The 21402-nt window shown below is 45.1% G+C and overlaps 1 protein-coding gene across 1 annotated transcript in view; it reads right to left on the bottom strand.

Annotated features, from left to right (window-relative positions):
* cp (ceruloplasmin) overlaps positions 1–1729 on the bottom strand; it is a 55603-nt gene extending 53874 nt beyond the window's left edge. The window contains exon 1 of the mRNA XM_078205372.1: positions 1513–1729. Coding sequence (XP_078061498.1) covers positions 1513–1673 — 161 coding nt within the window. The 5' untranslated portion in view covers positions 1674–1729. The remainder of the gene's footprint in view (positions 1–1512) is intronic.
* Between the last annotated feature and the right edge of the window lie 19673 nt (positions 1730–21402).

The raw sequence follows: 21402 nt of genomic DNA, 5'->3' as shown, positions 1-21402 counted from the left end.
AGGAGGCAATTTAGCATGGCCAATCCACCTAACATGCACATCTTCGTACTGTGGGAGGAAGCCGGAGCACCCGGAGGAAACCCACACAGACACGGGGAGAACGTGCAAACTCCACACTGCCACCCAGGGCCGGAATCGAACCCAGTTTCCTGGTCCTGTGAGGCAACAATGCTAACCACTGTGCCACTGTGCCGCCCACAGTAGCGCCTCTGCCCACACTTAACTAAGGCTCTTTTGCTTTGCCAGTATCAATTATTAACAGCTATAACTAAATTGAGCTGGAAAGAACACACTGTCCTGCACAGCAAATTGAACATTTCAAAATGAGCAAACAATGGAAAACAAACACTATCAATTAAATCTTTGCCAGATGGAACTTAATTACGCTGCTTGTCTTGCTGATTGGGGAGGTGACACACGATACACACAGAGGCTAGCTCTTGGCATTTAAAGGGTTATGCCCTCTTCTGCTGGAGAAGGATAGAGACTTAAGACAGCCATTTGCCCATTGTGCTTGTTCTGCCATCCAATGAGATACTAGTTGACCTGAACTCCACAATCCCACCTTTCCCTGTCTCCCTTGATTCTCTCAGGATTCCAAAACCCATCAATCCTCAGTCTGGAACACAATTAACAATTGAACATCCACCACTCGCTGGGGTGGAGAATTCCAAACAAATTCCAATGCCACTGAGTGAAGAAATGTCTCCTTATCTCAGCCTGAAAGGATGAATTCTTTATACCGAGACTATGTCCCTTCGTTCTCGACTCTCCAGCCAGGGGAAACCAGTCTCTCAGATCTGTCAACCTCTCAGAATTTTAAATCTCCCAATGAGATCACTCCTCATTCTTCTAAACTCCTGAATTCAAATAAAATATTTACAAGTGCATAAAATCACAGAGTACTGGGAGAGGATGACGGATTACAGGCTCGTATGCCCAGTTCATAGAATCATTGAATCCCTACAGTGCAGAAGGAGGCCATTTACCCCATCAAGCCTGCATTGACACAAATTCCACCCAGGCGTCATCAGTTCATCAACCAGAGACACTTAGAGAACCTTAGAATCCCTATAGTGTAGAATGAGGCCATTCATCCCATCGAGCCTGCACCAGCAACAATCCCACCCAGGTCCTATCCCCATAACCCCACATATTTACCCTACTAATCCCTTGACACTAGGGTCAATTAAGCATGGCCAATCCACCTAACCTGCACATCTTTGGAATGTGGGAGGAAACCGGAGCACCCGGAGGAAACCCACGCAGACAGGTAGAATGTGCAAACTCCACACAGACAGTGATCCAAGCCAGGAATTGAACACAGGTCCCTGGCGCTGTGAGGCACCACCGTGCCACCGTTCTGTCAAACCCAAATTGTTAGCCTGCCTTTCTCTATCACATGCTGACCAGCATCCAATATTTTCACCGAGCCTTTATCTTCTCTAATTCAGATTTGAAGCAATTGCGGACTTTCTTTCTGTCTTGATATTTGTAAATATGGATACTCACTCATCCTTATCGATGGTCGTCCCAGCTATTATATTTCTCCCACTTGGAGCATAATTCCATTGGACTTCCCTAATACCAAAATAGTACTCCCGGGTTAAGGCCCTCGAAACAGCACTGAAATATAACAAGAGGAAGCAAGTAGCTGGCCCAGTCTTCATCATAGAACTCTTCAGCAGGAAGAGAGAGAGAGAGAGAGACAGAGAAGGAGAATCCTTTAAATGATTTTGAATTCCTACATTTATAAGTCAGGGGAGGAACCATCAGCCATGCTTGATTTACCTGGCCAATGAGAAAAGGTAGAATTGCAAAATAACATTGGTTTTGTAATTTAGGCAAACAAAAACTGTTCCTCCAACGTACGTCCCTTCTGGTAAGACCCACAGTTTCGCTAATGATTCTTTTGTTCCAGGTCAACAGTAGGTCACAGGTGTTGTTTCTGACAGCGAAACAGGCCTCCCATCAGCAAACAAAAGCAATCTCTTGTGCAATATTCAGTTCAATTATTTTATCTTCATTGCATCATGAAGCACACAGACCACTCAATTTTCAATCTGAATTTTCAATTTCACTTTATTACCAACATGGAAATTCATTTCAGGTGTGTTGCTCGCATGTTAAAAAACAACAAAAGCAGGAGTTAGCAAATCACACTGCAGCCATATAAAACTTGGTTAGGCCACATTTGGAGTATTGTGCGCAGTTCTGGTCACCGCACTATCAGAAGGATGTGGAAGCTTTGGAGAGAGTGTGGAAAAGGTTCACCAGCATGTTGCCTGATATTGAGGGCTTTGGCTATGAGGAAAGAATCATAAAATCACAGAATTCCTACAGTACAGAAGGCCCATCAAGCCTGCACCGACAGCAATCCCACCCAGGCCCCATCCCCTTTACCACACATATTTACCCTGCTAATCCGCCGAAATTATTTGGCATGGCCAATCAGCCTAACCCGCACATCATTGGACTGTGGGAGGAAACTGGAGCACCCGGAGCAAACCCACGCAGACACGAGGAGAATGTGCAAACTCCACACAGTCAGTGACCTGAGGCCGGAATTGAACCTGGGTCCCTGGCGTTGTGAGGCTCCAGTGCTAACCACTGTGCCACCATGTCACCCGAACCACCATGCCGCCCAGAGAGGCTGAATAAACTAGGATTGTTTTCACTGGAAAGACGGAGGCTGAGGGGAAACCTGATAGAGGTCTACAAAATTATGAGAGGCATAGACAGGGTGGATAGTCAGAGGCTTTTTTCCTGGCTGGAAGAGTCAATTACAAGGAGGCACAGGTACAAGGTGAGAGGGGGAAACTTTAAGGGAGATGTGCGGGGCAAGTTTTTCACGCAGAGAGTGGTGGGTGCCTGGAAGACGCTGCCAGAGGAGGTGGTGGAAGCAGGCACATTAGCAACATTTAAGAGGCATCTGGATGGGTAGATGGATAGTGAGGAAATAGAGGGATACAGACTGAGTAAGGGCAGAAGGTTTTTTGTAGTTTAGTTAGGGAATCATGAAAGTTACCCCATCATAGAGATCTAACTTCAATTTAAAATATGTACCAACAATTATCCAATGCATTAAAATAATATGTGTCCCACCATGAGTGCAGACCGTCATGCATAGATTAATCTCTCACTAAAAGGTCTCATAGAGGAGGACACACACGGGTTTAAGAACCAAATTGCCCTCTATCTGAGGGATTGGAAACATCCAACAGTAAAACTGAGATTTTCATTGTTAATGACACACTTTACTATCTTGAACATTCTTCGGGCAGATTTTGTGAAGAAAGATCTATTTCCTGCCAGGCCCAGTAATCTCTGTACTCTTAAAGAGTCTCTTTCCTCAGACAACAGTGCCAGGCAAGACATCCAAAAGGGACAGCATTCTCAATTACATCTCGAGAGATGTAAATGATTTTAATTTTCTGAGCTATGTCCCTTGGGCACCACATCCACATGCTGTTTCCTCCAAGTCAACTTGTCATCGACTCGGACAACTTGATACTTAGACTCATGGACTCATGGAGGTTTACAGCATGGAAACAGGCCCTTCGGCCCAACTTGTCCATGCTGTCCTTTTTCTTTTAACCCCTAAGCTAGTCCCAATTGCCCGCATTTGGCCCATATCCCTCTGTACCCACCTTACCCATGTAACTGTCTAAATGCTTTTTAAAAGACAAAATTGTACTGCCTCTACTACCACTACCTCTGGCAGCTCGTTCCAGACACTCATCACCCTCCGCGTGAAAATATTGCCCCTCTGGACTCTTTTGTATCTCTTCCCTCTCACCTTAAACCTATGCCCTCTAGTTTTAGACTCCCCTACCTTTGGGAAAAGATGTTGACTATCTAGCTGATCTATGCCCCTCATTATTTTATAGACCTTTATAAGATGACCCCTAAGCCTCCTACGTTCCAGGGAAAAATGTCCCAGTCTATCCAGCCTCTCCTTATAACTCAAACTATCAAGTCCCGGTAGCATCCTAGTAAATCTTTTCTGCATCTTTCTAGTTTAATAATATCCTTTCTATAATAGGTTGACCAGAACTGAAGACAGTATTCCAAGTGGAGGGTAGCAAATGTTGTGCCTTTGTTTAAGAAGGGCTGCAGTGAAAAGTCTGGGAACTAGAAGCCGGTGAGCCGGTGTAGTGGGTAAGTTGTTAGAAGATATTCTGAGAGGCAGGATCTACAGGCATTTAGAGACGCAAGAACTGATTAGGGACAGTCAGAATGGCTTTGTGAGTAGAAAATCATGTCTCACAAATTTGATTGAGTTTTTTGAAGGGGTAACCAAGCAAGTAGATGAGGGCTGTTGATGTTGTTAACATGGAGTTTAGTAAGGCCTTTGACAAGGTACCACATGGTAGGTTGCATAAGGTTAAATCTCACAGGATCCAGGATAAGGTAGCCAATTGGATACAAAATTGGCTTGATGAAAGAAGGTAGTTGTAGAGGGTTATTTTTTAAACTGAAGGCCTGTAACCAGCGGTGTGCCACAGGGATCAGTGCTCGGTCCACTGTTATTAGCCTTACTAATGTCTTGTACAACTTCAACAAGACGTCCCAACTCCTGTAATCAATGTTCTGACCAATGAAACCAAGCATACCGAATGTCTTCTTCACCACCCTGTCCACCTGTGACTCCACTTTCAATGAGCTATGTACCTGCATCCCGAGATTGCTTTGTTCGACAACTCTCCCCAACATCCTGCCCTGGTTCAATCTACCAAACTGCATCACCTCGCATTTATCTAAATTAAACTCCATCTCATAGAAGAAAGTCATAGAAACCCTACAGTACAGAAAGAGGCCATTCGGCCCATCGAGTCTGCACCGACCACAATCCCACCCAGGCCCTACCCCCATATCCCTACATATTTTACCCACTAATTCCTCTAATCTACACATCCCAGGACACTAAGGGACAATTTTAGCATGGCCAATCAACCTAACCCGCACATCTTTGGACTGTGGGAGGAAACCGGAGCACCCGGAGGAAACCCATGCAGACACGAGGAGAATGTGCAAACTCCACACAGACAGTGACCCAAGCCGGGAATCGAACCCAGGTCCCTGGAGCTGTGAAGCAGCAGTGCTAACCACTGTACTACCGTGCCGCCCCATCTATAATTCATCAACCCACTGGCCCAATTGATCAAGATCCCATTGCAATCCTAGATAACCTTCTTCAATGTCCACTATGCCACCAATCTTGGTGTCATCTGCAAATTTACTAACCATCAAAACCATTAATATAAATGGCAAAGCCATTCTGACTGTCCCTAATCAGTTCTTGCGTCTCTAAATGCCTGTAGATCCTGTCTCTCAGAATATCTTCTAACAACTTACCCACTACACCGGCTCACCGGCTTCTAGTTCCCAGGCTTTTCACTGCAGCCCTTCTTAAACAAAGGCACAACATTTGCCACCCTCCAATCTTCAGGTACCTCACCCGTGGCTGTCGATGATTCAAATACCTCTGCTAAGAGACCCGCAGTTTCCTCCCTAGCCTCCCACAATGTCCTGAGATACACTTCATCAGGTCCCGGGGATTTATCTACCTTGATGCGCTTTAGGACTTCCAGCATCTCCTTCTCTGTAATATGTACACTCCTCAAGACATCACTATTTATTTTCCCCAAGTTCCCTAATATCCATGTCTTTCTCAGCAGCAAACACTGATGAGAAATATTCATTTAAGGATCTCACCCATCTCTTTGGCTCTGCACATAGCTGACCTTGTTGATTGTTGCTGGCCCCCAGGGCTCTTTAGAACCTTGATTATTTGTGGGTAAGATTATATCCAGCTGTCTCTGCCGTAATTCAGCCAAAGGGCTGTGACTACGGTTCACAATCAGGTAGTCTTCACCTCAGGACCTACAACTCCGGTCCGGGTAAGGTAACAGGCTTAAAATCCCTGCTGACTGCTTCCCATTGGGCAAGCCCCCACTCACTCAATAAGGCAGCTCAGACTCCACTCAGACTATTGATGATCCCCCTTGGCCTTCATGGCTATCATAACAGTCTGATTATCTGGATTTCCAAATGCTTTAAAACATTATCCAGGCACATGCTGCAGGACAATTGAGTTTATAATAGTTTTCTATAAGTCGCCCTCGTGCTGTGGAAAATACACAAAGGCTGTTTGAGAAAATGTTCGACAAGGATTGTGACGTTACACATAAATTTCTTCAGACACATATAGTTTTTCTGGAGGCAATTCCAGTGCCCAAGATTTTTAAGCATGTTATTCTCACCTATAACCTCTATAACACAGTTACTAACTTGTAGTTAGTTACTGCGGTAACATGGCCCCTGAGGGACTAAAGGGATCAAGGGATACGGGGGGAAAGGGGGATCAGGATATTGAATTCGATGGTCAGCCAAGAACAAAATGAATGGCGGAGCTGGCTCAAAGGGCCGAATGGCCTACTCCTGCTTCTAGTTTCTATATTTCTATGTTAAGGGGATGATCTATTTCAGCCCATGTGACCAGGCCAGATGCTATGGAGCGGTCGTGCAGGAAGCTGAGCCAATGGGGAGCAAGGACACATCCTGGGACATGGTGGACCTTCAGTTGAAGCCAGGAAGGAGAAGGTAGACCTGTGTATGTGTTTATCAGACCCTTATCTTGTATATAGCAATATATAAGTTTAATAAACCCTTTGTTGTTGGAGACACATTAAGTCACCTTCAGTTATGACAATAACTATTAAAATGTTCACATCATGAATCTTCACAGGAACAGTGACTGGAATTTTCAGGAACAGGGAAGAAACCAAAGTTGCAATGCAGAGAGATGATGGCAAGTAGAGGTGAGAGGGCGTGCTACAGTTATCAAGAGAACCATTTTTTTCCAGATACAGGCGGAGCAGTGAAGTCCTGGACAGATTTTGGGCTTTATGGACAGTTAAGAACTGATTAACTGGTAAACAAAGAGATAGAAAAACTGAAACTGCCATGGTCGGCAAAAAATTGCAATATAGAAGATCGCCTGTTATATTGTACATACAATACATTGTGGATACAGATGAAATTTGACACTTGAATTGTAATAGGTAAGGCATAAGAGAGAGTAGGTGTGTGATTTACAGGAAGGGCCTGTTAGATACAAGAATTTAATATTATAAATAGACCGCTACTGTTGAAGAATTAAAACAATAGCGCTGGCCTAATGGGGTGAATGATCTATTCCCTGTATATTTAATTTCTCTAATTGAAGGGGACATCTGAATTTATGCAAAAACTGTAACACCTAAACCAGTTCTAATTTGGTCTCTCGCCCTTCTCCTCCACTCCTTCCACCCTCCTCCACTCTCACCTCCTGTTTTCCACCATCACCAAAGCCCAGCCAAGTCTCTCACCAACATAATCTCCCATCTTTCCTCCCTCAAGCTCTACACTGAGTAATTTCTCATTGACAGTGATGTCAAGCCAGCTCTCCTCTCTCTAATTGCACCGTCCTCCCGAAACCTTTTCCCAGATAAATCCGTCATAATCATGGACACCTCTTGGAACTTGCTATCTCCAATGCTAGAACATAGAACATAGAACAGTACAGCACAGAACAGGCCCTTCGGCCCACGATGTTGTGCCGAGCTTTATCTGAAACCAAGATCAAGCTATCCCACTCCCTATCACCCTGGTGTGCTCCATGTGCCTATCCAATAACCGCTTAAATGTTCCTAAAGTGTCTGACTCCACTATCACTGCAGGCAGTCCATTCCACACCCCAACCACTCTCTGCGTAAAGAACCTACCTCTGATATCCTTCCTGTATCTCCCACTACGAACCCTATAGTTATGCCCCCTTGTAATAGCTCCATCCACCCGAGGAAATAGTCTTTGAACGTTCACTCTATCTATCCCCTTCATCATTTTACAAACCTCTATTAAGTCTCCCCTCAGCCTCCTCCGCTCCAGAGAGAACAGCCCTAGCTCCCGCAACCTTTCCTCATAAGACCTATCCTCCAAACCAGGCAGGATCCTGGTAAATCTCCTCTGCACTCTTTCCAGCGCTTCCACATCCTTCCTATAGTGAGGTGACCAGAACTGCACACAATACTCCAAATGTGGTCTCACCAAGGTCCTGTACAGTTGCAGCATAACCCCACGGCTCTTAAACTCCAACCCCCTGTTAATAAAAGCTAACACACTATAGGCCTTCTTCACAGCTCTATCCACTTGAGTGGCAACCTTTAGAGATCTGTGGATATAGACCCCAAGATCTCTCTGTTCCTCCACAGTCTTCAGAACCCTACCTTTGACCCTGTAATCCCCATTTAAATTAGTCCTACCAAAATGAATCACCTCACATTTATCAGGGTTAAGCTCCATTTGCCATTTTTCAGCCCAGCTTTGCATCCTATCTATGTCTCTTTGCAGCCTACAACAGCCCTCCACCTCATCCACTACTCCACCAATCTTGGTGTCATCAGCAAATTTACTGATCCACCCTTCAGCCCCCTCCTCTAAATCATTAATAAAAATCACAAAGAGCAGAGGACCAAGCACTGATCCCTGCGGCACTCCGCTAGCAACCTGCCTCCAATCCAAAAATGTTCCATCGACCACCACCCTCTGTCTTCGATCAGACAGCCAGTTACCTATCCAATCGGCCAACTTTCCCTCTATCCCACATCTCCTCACTTTCATCATAAGCCGACCATGGGGGACCTTATCAAACGCCTTACTAAAATCCATGTGTATGACATCAACTGCCCTACCTTCATCAACACACTTAGTTACCTCCTCCAAAAATTCTATCAAATTTGTGAGGCACGACTTGCCCTTCACGAATCCATGCTGACTATCCCGGATTAATCCGCATCTTTCTAAATGGTCGTAAATCCCATCCCTAAGGACCTTTTCCATCAATTTACCAACCACCGAAGTAAGACTAACCGGTCTATAATTACCAGGGTCATTTCTATTCCCTTTCTTAAACAGAGGAACAACATTCGCCATTCACCAGCCCTCTGGCACCATCCCCGTGGACAGCGAGGACCCAAAGATCAAAGCCAAAGGCTCTGCAATCTCATCCCTTGCCTCCCAAAGAATCCTAGGATACATTTCATCAGGCCCAGGGGACTTATTGACCTTCAGTTTATTCAAAACTGCCTGGACATCCTCCCTCCGAACATCTATTTCCTCCAGCCTATTAGCCTGTAACACCTTCTCTTCCTCAAAAACATGGCCCCTCTCCTTGGTGAACACTGAAGAAAAGTATTCATTCATCACCTCGCCTATCTCTACTGACTCCATACACAAGTTCCCACTACTGTCCTTGACCGGCCCTAACCTCACCCTGGTCATTCTTTTATTCCTCACATAAGAGTAAAAAGCCTTGGGGTTTTCCTTGATCCGACCCGCCAAGGACTTCTCGTGTCCCCTCCTAGCTCTCCTAAGCCCCTTTTTCAGCTCATTCCTTGCTAACTTGTAACCCTCAATCGAGCCATCTGAACCTTGTTTCCTCATCCCTACATAAGCTTCCCTCTTCCTTTTCACAAGACATTCCACCTCTTTCGTGAACCATGGTTCCCTCCCTTGGCCATTTCCTCCCTGCCTGACAGGGACATACCTATCAAGGACACCCAGTATTTGTTCCTTGAAAAAGTTCCACTTTTCATTAGTTCCTTTCCCTGACAGTTTCTGTTCCCAACTTATGCCCCCTAATTCTTGCCTAATCGCATCATAATTACCTCCCCCCCAATTGTAAACCTTGCCCTGCTGTACGGCCCTATCCCTCTCCATTGCAATAACAAAAGACACCGAATTGTGGTCACTATCTCCAAAGTGCTCTCCCACAACCAAATCTAACACTTGGCCCGGTTCATTTCCCAGTACCAAATCCAATGTGGCCTCACCTCTTGTCGGCCTATCCACATATTGTGTCAGGAAACCCTCCTGCACACACTTCACAAAAACTGCTCTCTCTGCTATCATCACCTCAATCACAGACAACGCTAACTCTGACCGCTCCTTTACATTTCCTATCTCTCTTCAACCATACCCTTCTCCATCCTTCTCCATTCACCTCTAGAAATTAACTCTTCCTCCTAATTACTTACTATCGCACTTTAAGGCAGCCATGTGCCTAGTCTTTGACTTGCCATTTGTCATGATAGCTCCACCTTTCATGTTGTCTCCATTAAAACCTTTACTTTTTCCCAGGCTGATTGTCCCTTGCCCTGGGCCCAGCCCAAGTTTGTGAAGTCTGAGTTGTGCAGGTCCATTTGACCATCTAGCACCAGATCTGGCTGGACCACATTGTGCTTCTGGGTCTCACCAGCTCCTGCCAAAACTGTCCAATGTTTCAGGATCATCTTGGAATGCAAAGCCATTGGTTTTGCTTCTTTATTCTTCTGCTAACCACCTCTTTGAACCCTCTCCCCTTCCTCCTCTGTGCAAGAAGCTCACAGACCACTTGTTCAACTGCTTCTCCCCTTCTTCTCTTCTGGCTGTGGTGGACCTCAGTTGTGCCTTTGTCCTATATGGACCACCGTTGTGTGTGCTTGTCATACCTGGACACATCCCCTTCCAGTTTGGTTCCTCCCCTCGGCACCTAGTATAAACCATAGAACCATAGAAAATTACAGCTCAGAAACAGGCCTTTTGGCCCTTCTTGTCTGTGCCGAACCATTTTATGCCTAGTCCCACTGATCTGCACTTGGACCATATCCCTCCACACCCCTCTCATCCATGAACCCGTCCAAGTTTTTCTTAAATGTTAAAAGTGACCCCGCATTTACCACTTTATCCGGCAGCTCATTCCACACTCCCACCACTCTCTGCGTGAAGAAGCCCCCCCTAATATTCCCTTTAAACTTTTCTCCTTTCACCCTTTCATGCCCTCTGGTTTTTTTCTCCCCTAGCCTCAGCGGAAAAAGCCTGCTTGCATTCACTCTATCTATACCCATCAAAATCTTATACACCTCTATCAAATCTCCCCTCAATCTTCTACGCTCCAGGGAATAAAGTCCCAACCTATTCAATCTCTCTCTGTAACTCAGCTTCTCAAGTCCCGGCAACATCCTTGTGAACCTTCTCTGCACTCTTTCAATCTTATTTACATCCTTCCTGTAACTAGGTGACCAAAACTGTACACAATACTCCAAATTCGGCCTCACCAATGCCTTATATAACCTTACCATAACACTCCAACTTTTATACTCGATACTCCGATTTATAAAGGCCAATGTACCAAAGGCACTCTTTACGACCCTATCCACCTACGACGTCACTTTTAGGGAACTCTGTACCTGTATTCCCAGATCCCTCTGTTCAACTGCACTCTTCAGAGTCCTACCATTTACCCTGTACGTTCTTCTTTGGTTTGTCCTTCCAAAGTGCAATATCTCACACTTGTCTGCGTTAAACTCCATTTGCCATTTTTCAGCCCATTTTTCTAGTTGGTCCAAATCCCTCTGCAAGCTTTGAAAACCTTCCTCACGGTCCACTACACCTCCAATCTTTGTATCATCAGCAAACTTGCTGATCCAATTGACCACATTATCATCCAGATCATTGATATAGATGACAAACAACAGTGGACCCAACACCAATCCCTGCGGCACACCACTAGTCACAGGCCTCCACTCAGAGAAGCAATCCTCCACAACCACTCTCTGGCTTCTTCCATTGATGTGGAGACATGGCACACTATTTGTAACCCCCACAGAGTTTCACTGGCTGTCTTGTCTGGAGACAATACGCATCTTTTTAGCCTGTCTTGATGCTCTCTCCACTCACATTGTTTTGTTTCTTAAAGACTTGATTAGTTGTAAGTATTCGCATTCCAACCATTATTCATGTAAATTGAGTCTGTGTCTTTATATGCTCTGTTTGTGAACAGAATTCCCACTCACCTGAAGAAGGGGCTTGCAGCTCCGAAAGCTTGTGTGGCTTTTGCTACCAAATAAACCTGTTGGACTTTAACCTGGTGTTGTTAAACTTCTTACTGTGTTCTTCCATTGAGCCAGTGTCTTATCCAATTTACTACCTCCCCATGTATACCTAGCGACTGAACCTTCCTAACTAACCTCCCATGAGGGACCTTGTCAAAGGCCTTGCTGAAATCCAGGTAGAAATTCATTCCCTAAAGGTGGCTGTCTCCTCCCCCTTGTTCAGTCCAGGTTGGTTATATGTTGGGATCTGCTCCTGATTCTGTTGTGAATAAAAGCCTACACTTATATTGGCATATCGGTAGTCTTTCGCCTTATTGATAGCGCATCACTGGCCAACCAGGCAAACTGGATCCTCAGATCCTGTCCACACTAACCTTGAACCCATGTCTTTGTTCAGTTTCACAACTATCTCATGTCATGCTGTCTGTCAGCTCATCCTATCTGTTGACTCAGCTGCTTCCGTGAACTCATCCCACTAAACTATTGACCGACTAACTTCCCTTTCCTGCCCTGTATATATTAGCTGCCTTTGTAAATAGTTTCTCTTTCTCACATACTGCTCCCTGATCCCACACCTACCCCATTTTAATACAGCAAAAAACAAGCACATTTATCCCCTTTCTCCTTTCAAACTACCACCCAATCTCTTACCTCCACTTTATTCTTGAAAGTACTTCAATCTCTTGTTACCTCTGAGGCCATGTCCATTTTGTTCTAATTTCTAACCAGGTTCCTTACTTTTTTTATTCATTCGTGGGACGGGGGTGTCGCTGGCTGACCAGCATTTATTGTCCATCCCTAGTTGTCTTTGGCAGTTAAGAGTCAACCACATTGCTGTGGCTCTGGAGTCACATGTAGGCCAGACCGGGTAAGGACGGCAGATTTCCTTCCCTAAAGGACATTAGTGAACCAGATGAGGTTTTCCAACAATCAACAATGGTTTCATGGTCATCAGTAGATTCTTAATTCCAGATATTTTAAAAAATTTAAATTCCACCATCCGCTGTGATGGGATTCAAACCCAGGTCCATAAAAAATAAACTGAGCTTCTGGGTGAGTAATCTAGCGATAATACCACTGGACCGTCACCTCCCACCTGCATTAAATTCGCGCCAATCAAAGTCACAAAATGGCAGCTGCTATTGAGACTATGGTGGATTATCCGTCCTTATCGTATTCAAGCTTCCTACAACCTTTTGTTGCAGGGTATTGATTACCGTTCATTAGGTCTCAATAAAGCCTTCATAGACTTAAGTGTTTAACTGTGAGAACTATGTATGTAAGTATGTTGGGTTGCTCAAGCACTGACAACAAGGACTTGTAAGAGTAGCTTATTCATTAGCTTAGCAGCTACGCTAAGCTTGTACATTGCCTGCCCTCCCAGGGAGAACCTACATGCTCCCAAACCGTGACCTCTTTTGTAGTTGCATCGTCACATGGCCACTTGGTCTGCATCTCCCCATTTAGTTGGAAACACCCAATAGTGTGAGATGTAATAGTGTGAGCCATCGGAAACTATGTACAGACCATTGTGTAACATGCAAGTTAAACTGGCTAATAGTGCATAACTTAATACATAAATAGTGAGGCATGGATTAAGCTGCTGCATAGCTCATCAAGACACCCACCCACACCCCTTCCCTCCCCTCCACCCCCCCACCTTTCCTTGTGGAAAGATGAGATTTGAAAGTCAGTTCAACACGAGGTGGTAATATAGGGAGGAGTTTTACCGGCACGATCTCACCCAAGACCAAGGGAGAATGCTGTTCTCCGAGCCTCACCAGGTTTGGGGCAGGCGTGCCGGTAAAATTCCGGCCATAGCCCTGGAACCTTGGCCAGAACTCTGTCCACAGCTGGGATTCTCCAGTCCCACTGCAGTGAATGGAGTTCTGACCGAGCGCCAAATTCTCTGTTCTCACTGGCAGCGGTGGCCGGGGAAAAGAGATCAGACCCTTGTGGTCAGCTTGCTCAGGAGCCCATAGTGTGTGGTAATACTGGTGGATGGTGTTGTAGTCTTTCTCTGGCCAGTGTCCTTAGTGAGGATGGCCTGGAACTCACTGCATTGGCCTCTGGAGTAGTCTGTATGTCCACTAGTGAAGAGGGTTAGCGCCATAGGCCAGATCATTGAAGCGCTGTGTTATCTACTGGTGCTGGTTCCAGTACCCGTCGGAGTGATGGCGATTGCGTAAATAGTGGGCACCACCTGAGGCCACCACACAACTGTTTGGTTGGGGGTCATTGATGTGTTCCTCTGTCAGCTGGCAATAGTCTGAATCCCTACCGTTCGACCAGGTGTTGGATGGCCATGTCTGTGGGCATCTCAATCATAGTATGTTTTGATTCTCAATCTGCATTGCATGAGGGCTCCCTTCACGTTGGTTTCAGGTTTGCGTTGCAGCAGAGTTTCAGCAGTCGGAATCATAGTCCTGGTACGCCTGGAAAAGGGTCGCGCTGTCGAGGTCAGGCTCTATCATGGAAGATTTTGCAGGCTGAGGAATGTGGCATAGTAATCTGTGCGATCACGCGCACACTCTTCCAGAAGGTGGTTGGCTGAACAAACCACCCATTCCGCCAGACAGTTTGATGTGGATATGGGGGGTTGTTGGTGTCCCATGTGTGTGCAAAGTTAGGAAATTCAGTGGGGATGTATTGGTGACCGTTGTTTGTCATGAATCTCTGCGGGATGCCGTGAGTGCCGAACTGTCTCCTGAACTTGATGATGAGCATGTTATTCGTCATGTTTGGCAGGTAGTTGAGTTCAAACCACCAGGAATGTGAATCTTAGAATTGATTTCATAGAATCCCTACAGTACAGAAGGAGGCCATTTGGCCCATCGAGTCTGCACCGACCACAATCCCACTCAAGCCCTATTCCCGTAACACCATGCATTTAACCTAGCTAGTCCCCCTGACACTAAGGAGCAATTTAGCATGGCCAATCCACATAACCCGCGCATCTTTGGACTGTGGGAGGAAACCCACGCAGATACAGGGAGAATGTGCTGACTCCGCACAGACAACGACCCAAGCCGGGAATTGAACCCAGGTCCCTGGCATGAGAAGCAGTAGTGCTAACCACTGTGCCACCGTGCCACCCTGCAGCAGAGCCTCAACTAAGAATCAACTAAGATTAAATGTTGTTCACCATTCCATTTGAAGATACGACCAAGGGAGGCGTGGGACCTCATGTAAATGCAATGGTTCTTTTGCTTGATGCAGCTTGAGTCTTTGCCAAGATTTTTAGGGTGACTACGTGAGATGGTTTGATTCATCAGTTCTTTGGTTGGTTGATTTGAACTCATGTCTGTCAAGGATGATAATTTCTTACCGGAAGACAGATATTCACAAACACCTTCAGAATTATTTCCGGTCCCTCTTTTACCTCCTCCATCTGGAAAATAAAACAAGATTAATTTCTTGATGGCTTTGGGGCACACTCAGTTCAATAAGACAGAGGCTGTACGATTTTTGCCAGCAAACAAACCAATGGGGAAGGTGGTTGGGGGGGGGGGGGGGGGGGGGGGGGTGGCATGGATGGAAAATCCCATCCATTTTTTAGCTGCCTTTCATCTTGCACTCATCATGAATACAAAACAAAGATCTTCAACAAAACGCTTTTATTTCAACAATACACAATTTCTGTACTACCAAACAACCATTTTCTTCAGCTGTGTAGTCTCTTTCTTGTACCTCTGTGACACGTCAAAAACCTTTTGTTCAAATTTTGGACAGTTTGGTTCATTAACGACTTTAGTGCCTCATGTGTGTCCGAGAGTATACACCCAGCTTGAATCTTGAGTTTCAAATCTTCTAATTCAGTTCTAATAAGAACATTTTTCAACCTTATTTCATTTTTCTTCTGCAAGGTTTGTTTATTTTGGGTTTATCAGATAACTTTCCTTCATTCACAGCCAGCTGCATACTTTACATTGTCACCTACAGAATCGATCAGGATTTCCAAAATTCTGAGACTTCCAGAAAGTTTCCTGCCTCTGTGGTTTACTCGGGTCTTGTCTCTTTCTCATTTTGGTGCTTTATTGAGGTTTTTCAATGCCTCTTTGTGAGCTCTATGCACTCCCACAGCTTGAAGATTAGAATACTTGTCAAAAGTTTTCAATATTTCACTGAAGTTGAGAGTTGATTAATGTACTATATTAGGATCACTTCATCTGTAAATTCATCAAACTAGCACAAGATCTATTAATGTAGACTTTACTGACTTTTAACTTAGACTCAATGTACTTCAGTAGTTTAAACATTTCTGTTTTTCAGGTTGTCTGATTTTCCATTCGTTTGGGTCTTCCGTTGAGTCCAAACAGATTTGGCAAATTGGATTTTGGATCCATGGTTAAAAGTTTTAAAGTGTGTGTTCAGCTTTAAGAAGCTGCTGAAATCCAAGGTGCTGTCTTTTGTTTGAAGACAAAGGGGTTTATCCATGCTTTGCCAGTTTTGGACAGTGTGAGGGGAGGGACAGAAATTTGGGATAAAATCTATTTCCATATTTTTCGAAGAACAAAGAACAAAGAAAATTACAGCACAGGAACAGGCCCTTCGGCCCTCCAAGCCTGCGCCGACCATGCTGCCCGACTGAACTAAAACCCCCTACCCTTCCGGGGAACATATCCCTCTATTCCCATCCTATTCATGTATTTATCAAGATGCCCCTTAGAAGTCACTACCATATCCGCTTCCACTACCTCCCCCGGCAACGTGTTCCAGGCACCCACCATCCCCTGTGTAAAAAATCTGCCTCATACATCTCCTTTAAACCTTGCCCCTCACACCTTAAACCTGTGCCCCCTAGTAATTGACTCTTCCACCCTGGGAAAAAGCTTCTGACTATCCACTCTGTCCATGCCCCTCATAATCTTTACACATTACACAAGAACAATTACACATTCTCATAATTTCTTCCCTGTCATGTGGGGCGGCACAGTGGCACAGTGATTAGCACAACTGCCTCACAGCACCAGGGACCCGGGTTCGATTCAGGCCTTGGGTCACTGTCTGTGCAGTCTGCACATTCTCCCCATGTCTGTGTGGGTTTCCTCCGGGTGCTCCGGTTTCCTTCCACAGTCCAAAGATGTGCAGGTTATGTTGATTGGCTAAATTGCCCCATTGTGTCAGCGGGCTAGCAGGGTAAATACATGGGGTTACGGGGATAGGGCCTGGGTGGGATTGTTGTCAGTATGATGGACTGAATGGCCTCTTTCTCCACTGTCGGGATTCTATGTTGTCATTTTTAGGATGGTGTGAGGGGATCCGTATTCTACATACTGCACAAAGCTGGCTTAGCTGCTATAGAATGACATGTAGGCACTGAAATGTTGTACTCTAATGATAGGCAATTTAAGAGAAATGGATTGCTATGTGTATTAAGCACAGTGGGAAGACAGAGGAAGATAGCATGCCTCCATTTAGCTCAAGCACAGTGGTAAACTCTACTGCCTCGCAGTGCCAATGACCCAGGTTTGATTCCCAACTTGGGTGACTGTCTGTGCAGAGTTTGCACATTGTCCCCGTGTCTGCGTGGGTTTCCTCCGGGTGCTCTGGTTTCCTCCCACAGTCCAAAAGATGTGCCGGTTAGGTGCATTGGCCGTGCTAAATTCTCCCTCAGTGTACCCGAACAAGCGTGGAGTGTGGCGACTGGGGGATTTTCACAGTAACTTCATTGTAGTGTTAAAGTAAGCCTACCGGTGACACTAATAAATAAGCTTTAAAACTTAAACTACTCCAGTGTGCATTCTAGGCAATGCTCTGTCTAGTTTCCTCTCTCCAAATCGCTCTGAAGTCTATGCCGATATCTGAGCTGCTACAGGAGCAGTGCAGTTTGCGGCCACTCTGTGCAGCTGTTTACACATGTGTCAATAATCTTCAGGCTATTGGACTTTGCTTCTGGGCAACCTTTGCAGTGTAACTACGACAAAACACCCACCTCCAATACCAGTCTTCATTGTGCAATCTTGGGAATTGTCCCACACAATCAAGGTACACAATCTATTTCAACAAGCAGGTTTAACTGCTCTTAATGTATAACTTTCAATTCCCAGTGACATCTGCAGCTCCGATAGAAGAATTATGTATTCTGTTCACTTTAACTGCATTTCGCAAATGCAACTTTAGTGCCACAAGTCAGTGGCACTGGGGAATAGAATAAAATGTTGTCATTTGATTTATTAATTTGGCACTCTGGGCGCATTGTTTCAAATATATGCGGGGAGGGGAGGGGGAACGGGGGGATTTACTAAAGTGAAAATTACCCCCATTCTCTTGGTCTTTCTCTTGGCGCTATAAAAATTTACAGTCACGAACAGGCCATTCAGTCCAACTAGACTATGCTGGTACATATGCACCATAGAAATTCCTTCACCTTACTGCATACAAACATACAAAATAGGAGTCGGAATAGGCCATTTGGCCCCTTGCGTCTGCTCCATCATTCAATAAGATCGTGGCTGGTCTGTTTGTGTTTCAAATTCCACATTCCCTCTGCCCCCTTGCCTAACAAGAATCCATTTACTTCCACCTTAAGAAATTTTCAATGACCCCGCCTCCGCTGCCTTCTGAGGCAGAGAGTTCCAAAGTCACAAACCCTCTGAGAGAAAAAAATTCTCCTTATCTCTGACCTAAAAACGGCAACTTCTAATTTTAAAACAGTGTTCCCCCTCATCCCCCATGCAGTTCTGGACCCATCCGCGAGGGGAAATGTCCTTTCTATGTTCACCTTGTCCAGACCATTCAGAATCTTATATGCTTCAATCAAGTTACCCCTCGCTCTTCTAAACTCCAGTGGAAACAAACCCAGTGCCCACTCTGCATGGTGGCACAGTAGTTAGCATTGCTGCCTCACAGCGCCAGGGACCTGGGTTCGATTCCCGGCTTGGGTCACTGTCTGTGCAGAGTCTGCACATTCTCCCTGTGTCTACATGGGTTTCCTCCGAGTGCTTTGATTTTCTCCCACACCCCAAAAGATGTGCTGGTTAGATGGATTGGGTCACTGTCTCTGCGGATTCTCCATGTTCTCCCCGTGTCTGTGTGGGTTTCCTTCGAGTGCTCCGGTTTCCCCCCACAGTCCGAAAGATGTGCTGGTTAAGTGCATTGGCCATGCTAAATTCTCCCACAGTGTACCCGAACAGGCGCCGGAGTGCGGCAACGCGGGGATTTTCACAGTAACTTCATTATAGTGTGAATATAAGCCTACTTGTGACTGATAAATAAACTTTAATACAGTGTGCCCAACTTTTCATCTAACTCAATCAACATAACTCTCTATTCCGTTCTCCCTCATGTACTTATCCACTGTAATGACCTCAATGAGGCCCAGGAGATTGGCCTTGTGGAGTATGAGCTCCCTGATTGAGGTAGGAAGTCTCACATGTATATATATTGGGGAGCATCAGGGCTACTGACACTCCGGATTCTGACCTTGTACTTGAAGCACTCTTAGGAATGGAATTGAGTTTGTAAAGAAAGGGAATTTGGTCAAGGGATACCGACCCCTGTGGCAGTAGTTTATCCAGATTCCCTTTAAATGCACCTATACTATTCACCTCAACTACTCCATGTGGTAGCAAGTTCCACATTCTAACTACTTTCTGGGTAAAGAAGTTACACCTGAATACTGGATTTATTATACTTGTGAACTTTTTCTTGAATTCTCCGCAAAGGGAAACATTTATTCAATATCTACCCTATGGAAATCCTTCATACTGTTAAAGACCTCAGTCAGCGAGGTTTTCTCCAGTTGGAACAGTGGGTAAATTTGAGCAGAGGGTGATATGTGGGCACATGTGAGTAACCAGCAGAGGGTAGAGTGGGAATGGCAAACTAAGGCAATGAAAATATCAGGATCAAGGCCTGAACACTTTCTAAACGTACACATTTTTAAAATGATGTGGAGATGCCGGCGTTGGACTGGTGTGGGCACAGTAAGAAGTCCCACAACAGCAAAGTCCAACAGGTTTATTTGGAATCGCGAGCTATCGGAGCGCTGCTCCTTCATCAGGTGAGTGGAGAGGTAGGTTTGTACCTTGTCTGTACCTGTAAAGGTTTGATTACCTGAAAAGAGTCACATTCGAACCATTATCTTGCAATTGAGTCTTTGTCCACATATGCCGTGTTTGTGAAACCTACCTCCCCACTCATCTGATAAAGGAGCAGTGCTCCGAAAGCTCATGATTCCAAATAAAACCGTTGGACTTTAATCTGGTGTTGTGAGACATTTTTTAAATGAAGACAACATTAGAATTGACACTACTTAAGAAATTCAGTGGATAAGTTATTCATTAAATTGGTCATTTTTAATCTGATATTTGTTGAACTAAAATTATTCAATTGCAAAAAGGTTAATCATCAACTTTAACACTGATACTGGGAAATGGACAGATTGTGAGTTCACGAGTCCTTTAAAAGCTGGTGATGTTTCAGAGATTCCAGTCCCCAGCGGGTTACTAGAAATAAGCCTGCGGATTGTTCATTTACTACTGTTCAGACAACCTCTTCCCTGAAGCCAGACAGCCTATCAAACCCAGTGCTACACAGCGAGTGTTGGTCTCTGGTGACAGTCACCCTGTTGGCAGTCTGCGCTGAAACAAACAATTACCACGTGTTCCTCTTCTCAGAAGTGAAGCAGACAGATTTTGTTTTGTGTGCAGTGAAACGACATGTTCAAGGTTCATTTGTGGATATGCGTGTTGCTGACTAGGCCAGCATTTATTATTACATAGGATCTCATGGAAATGAAATCAACCCAATTTTTAACACCGCAATGACGTTTCTCTTATTTTATTCATTCATGGGACACGGGCGTCGCTGGCTGGCCAGTTTATTGCCCATCCCTCGTTGCCCAAGGGCATCATTCTTTCCCTCCCTTTATTTACTTTCTATATCTTCTTTGATGTTGTATTTACTGACATTTCCTGGTTCAGATTCTGCGTGCCTCATTCAGAACTCTTCATTCAGGTTGGTTAAAGAGATAGATTACTTATTCGTGTCACAAGTAGGCTTACATTAACACTGCAGTGACGTTACTGTGAAAATCCCCTAGTCGTCACACTCTTGCGCCTGTCTGGGTACACTGAGGGAGAATTTAGCATGGCCAATGCAACTAACCAGCATGTCTTTCAGATTGTGGGAGGAAACTGGAACAACTGGAGGAAACCCACGCAGACACGGGGAGAATGTGCAGACTCTGCACAGACAGTCACCCAAGGCCGGAATTGAACCCGGGTCCTTGGCTTGTGAGGCTATGCTAACCACTGTGCCACTGTGCCGCCCACCTGTTCTCACAGGTATCAGGTGCCCTGGAGAGATTTTTGAGGCAAATGTAAGTGTAACGAACAGTTGGTGCTATTTGTTTACCACAGACTACGACAAACATAGACTAAGACTGAGCATTGGTAATGTTGCAGGGAATGCACAGTGTGATGTGAGATACTGCACTGGATGACCAACACATCTGAATAACCTGAAGCAAGAATAATACCTC

Source organism: Mustelus asterias, chromosome 3 (genome assembly GCF_964213995.1).
Source record: "Mustelus asterias chromosome 3, sMusAst1.hap1.1, whole genome shotgun sequence".
Lineage (NCBI taxonomy): Eukaryota > Metazoa > Chordata > Chondrichthyes > Carcharhiniformes > Triakidae > Mustelus > Mustelus asterias.
Note: the sequence above shows the minus strand (reverse complement) of the source record. Positions and strands in the feature narration are given on the sequence as shown.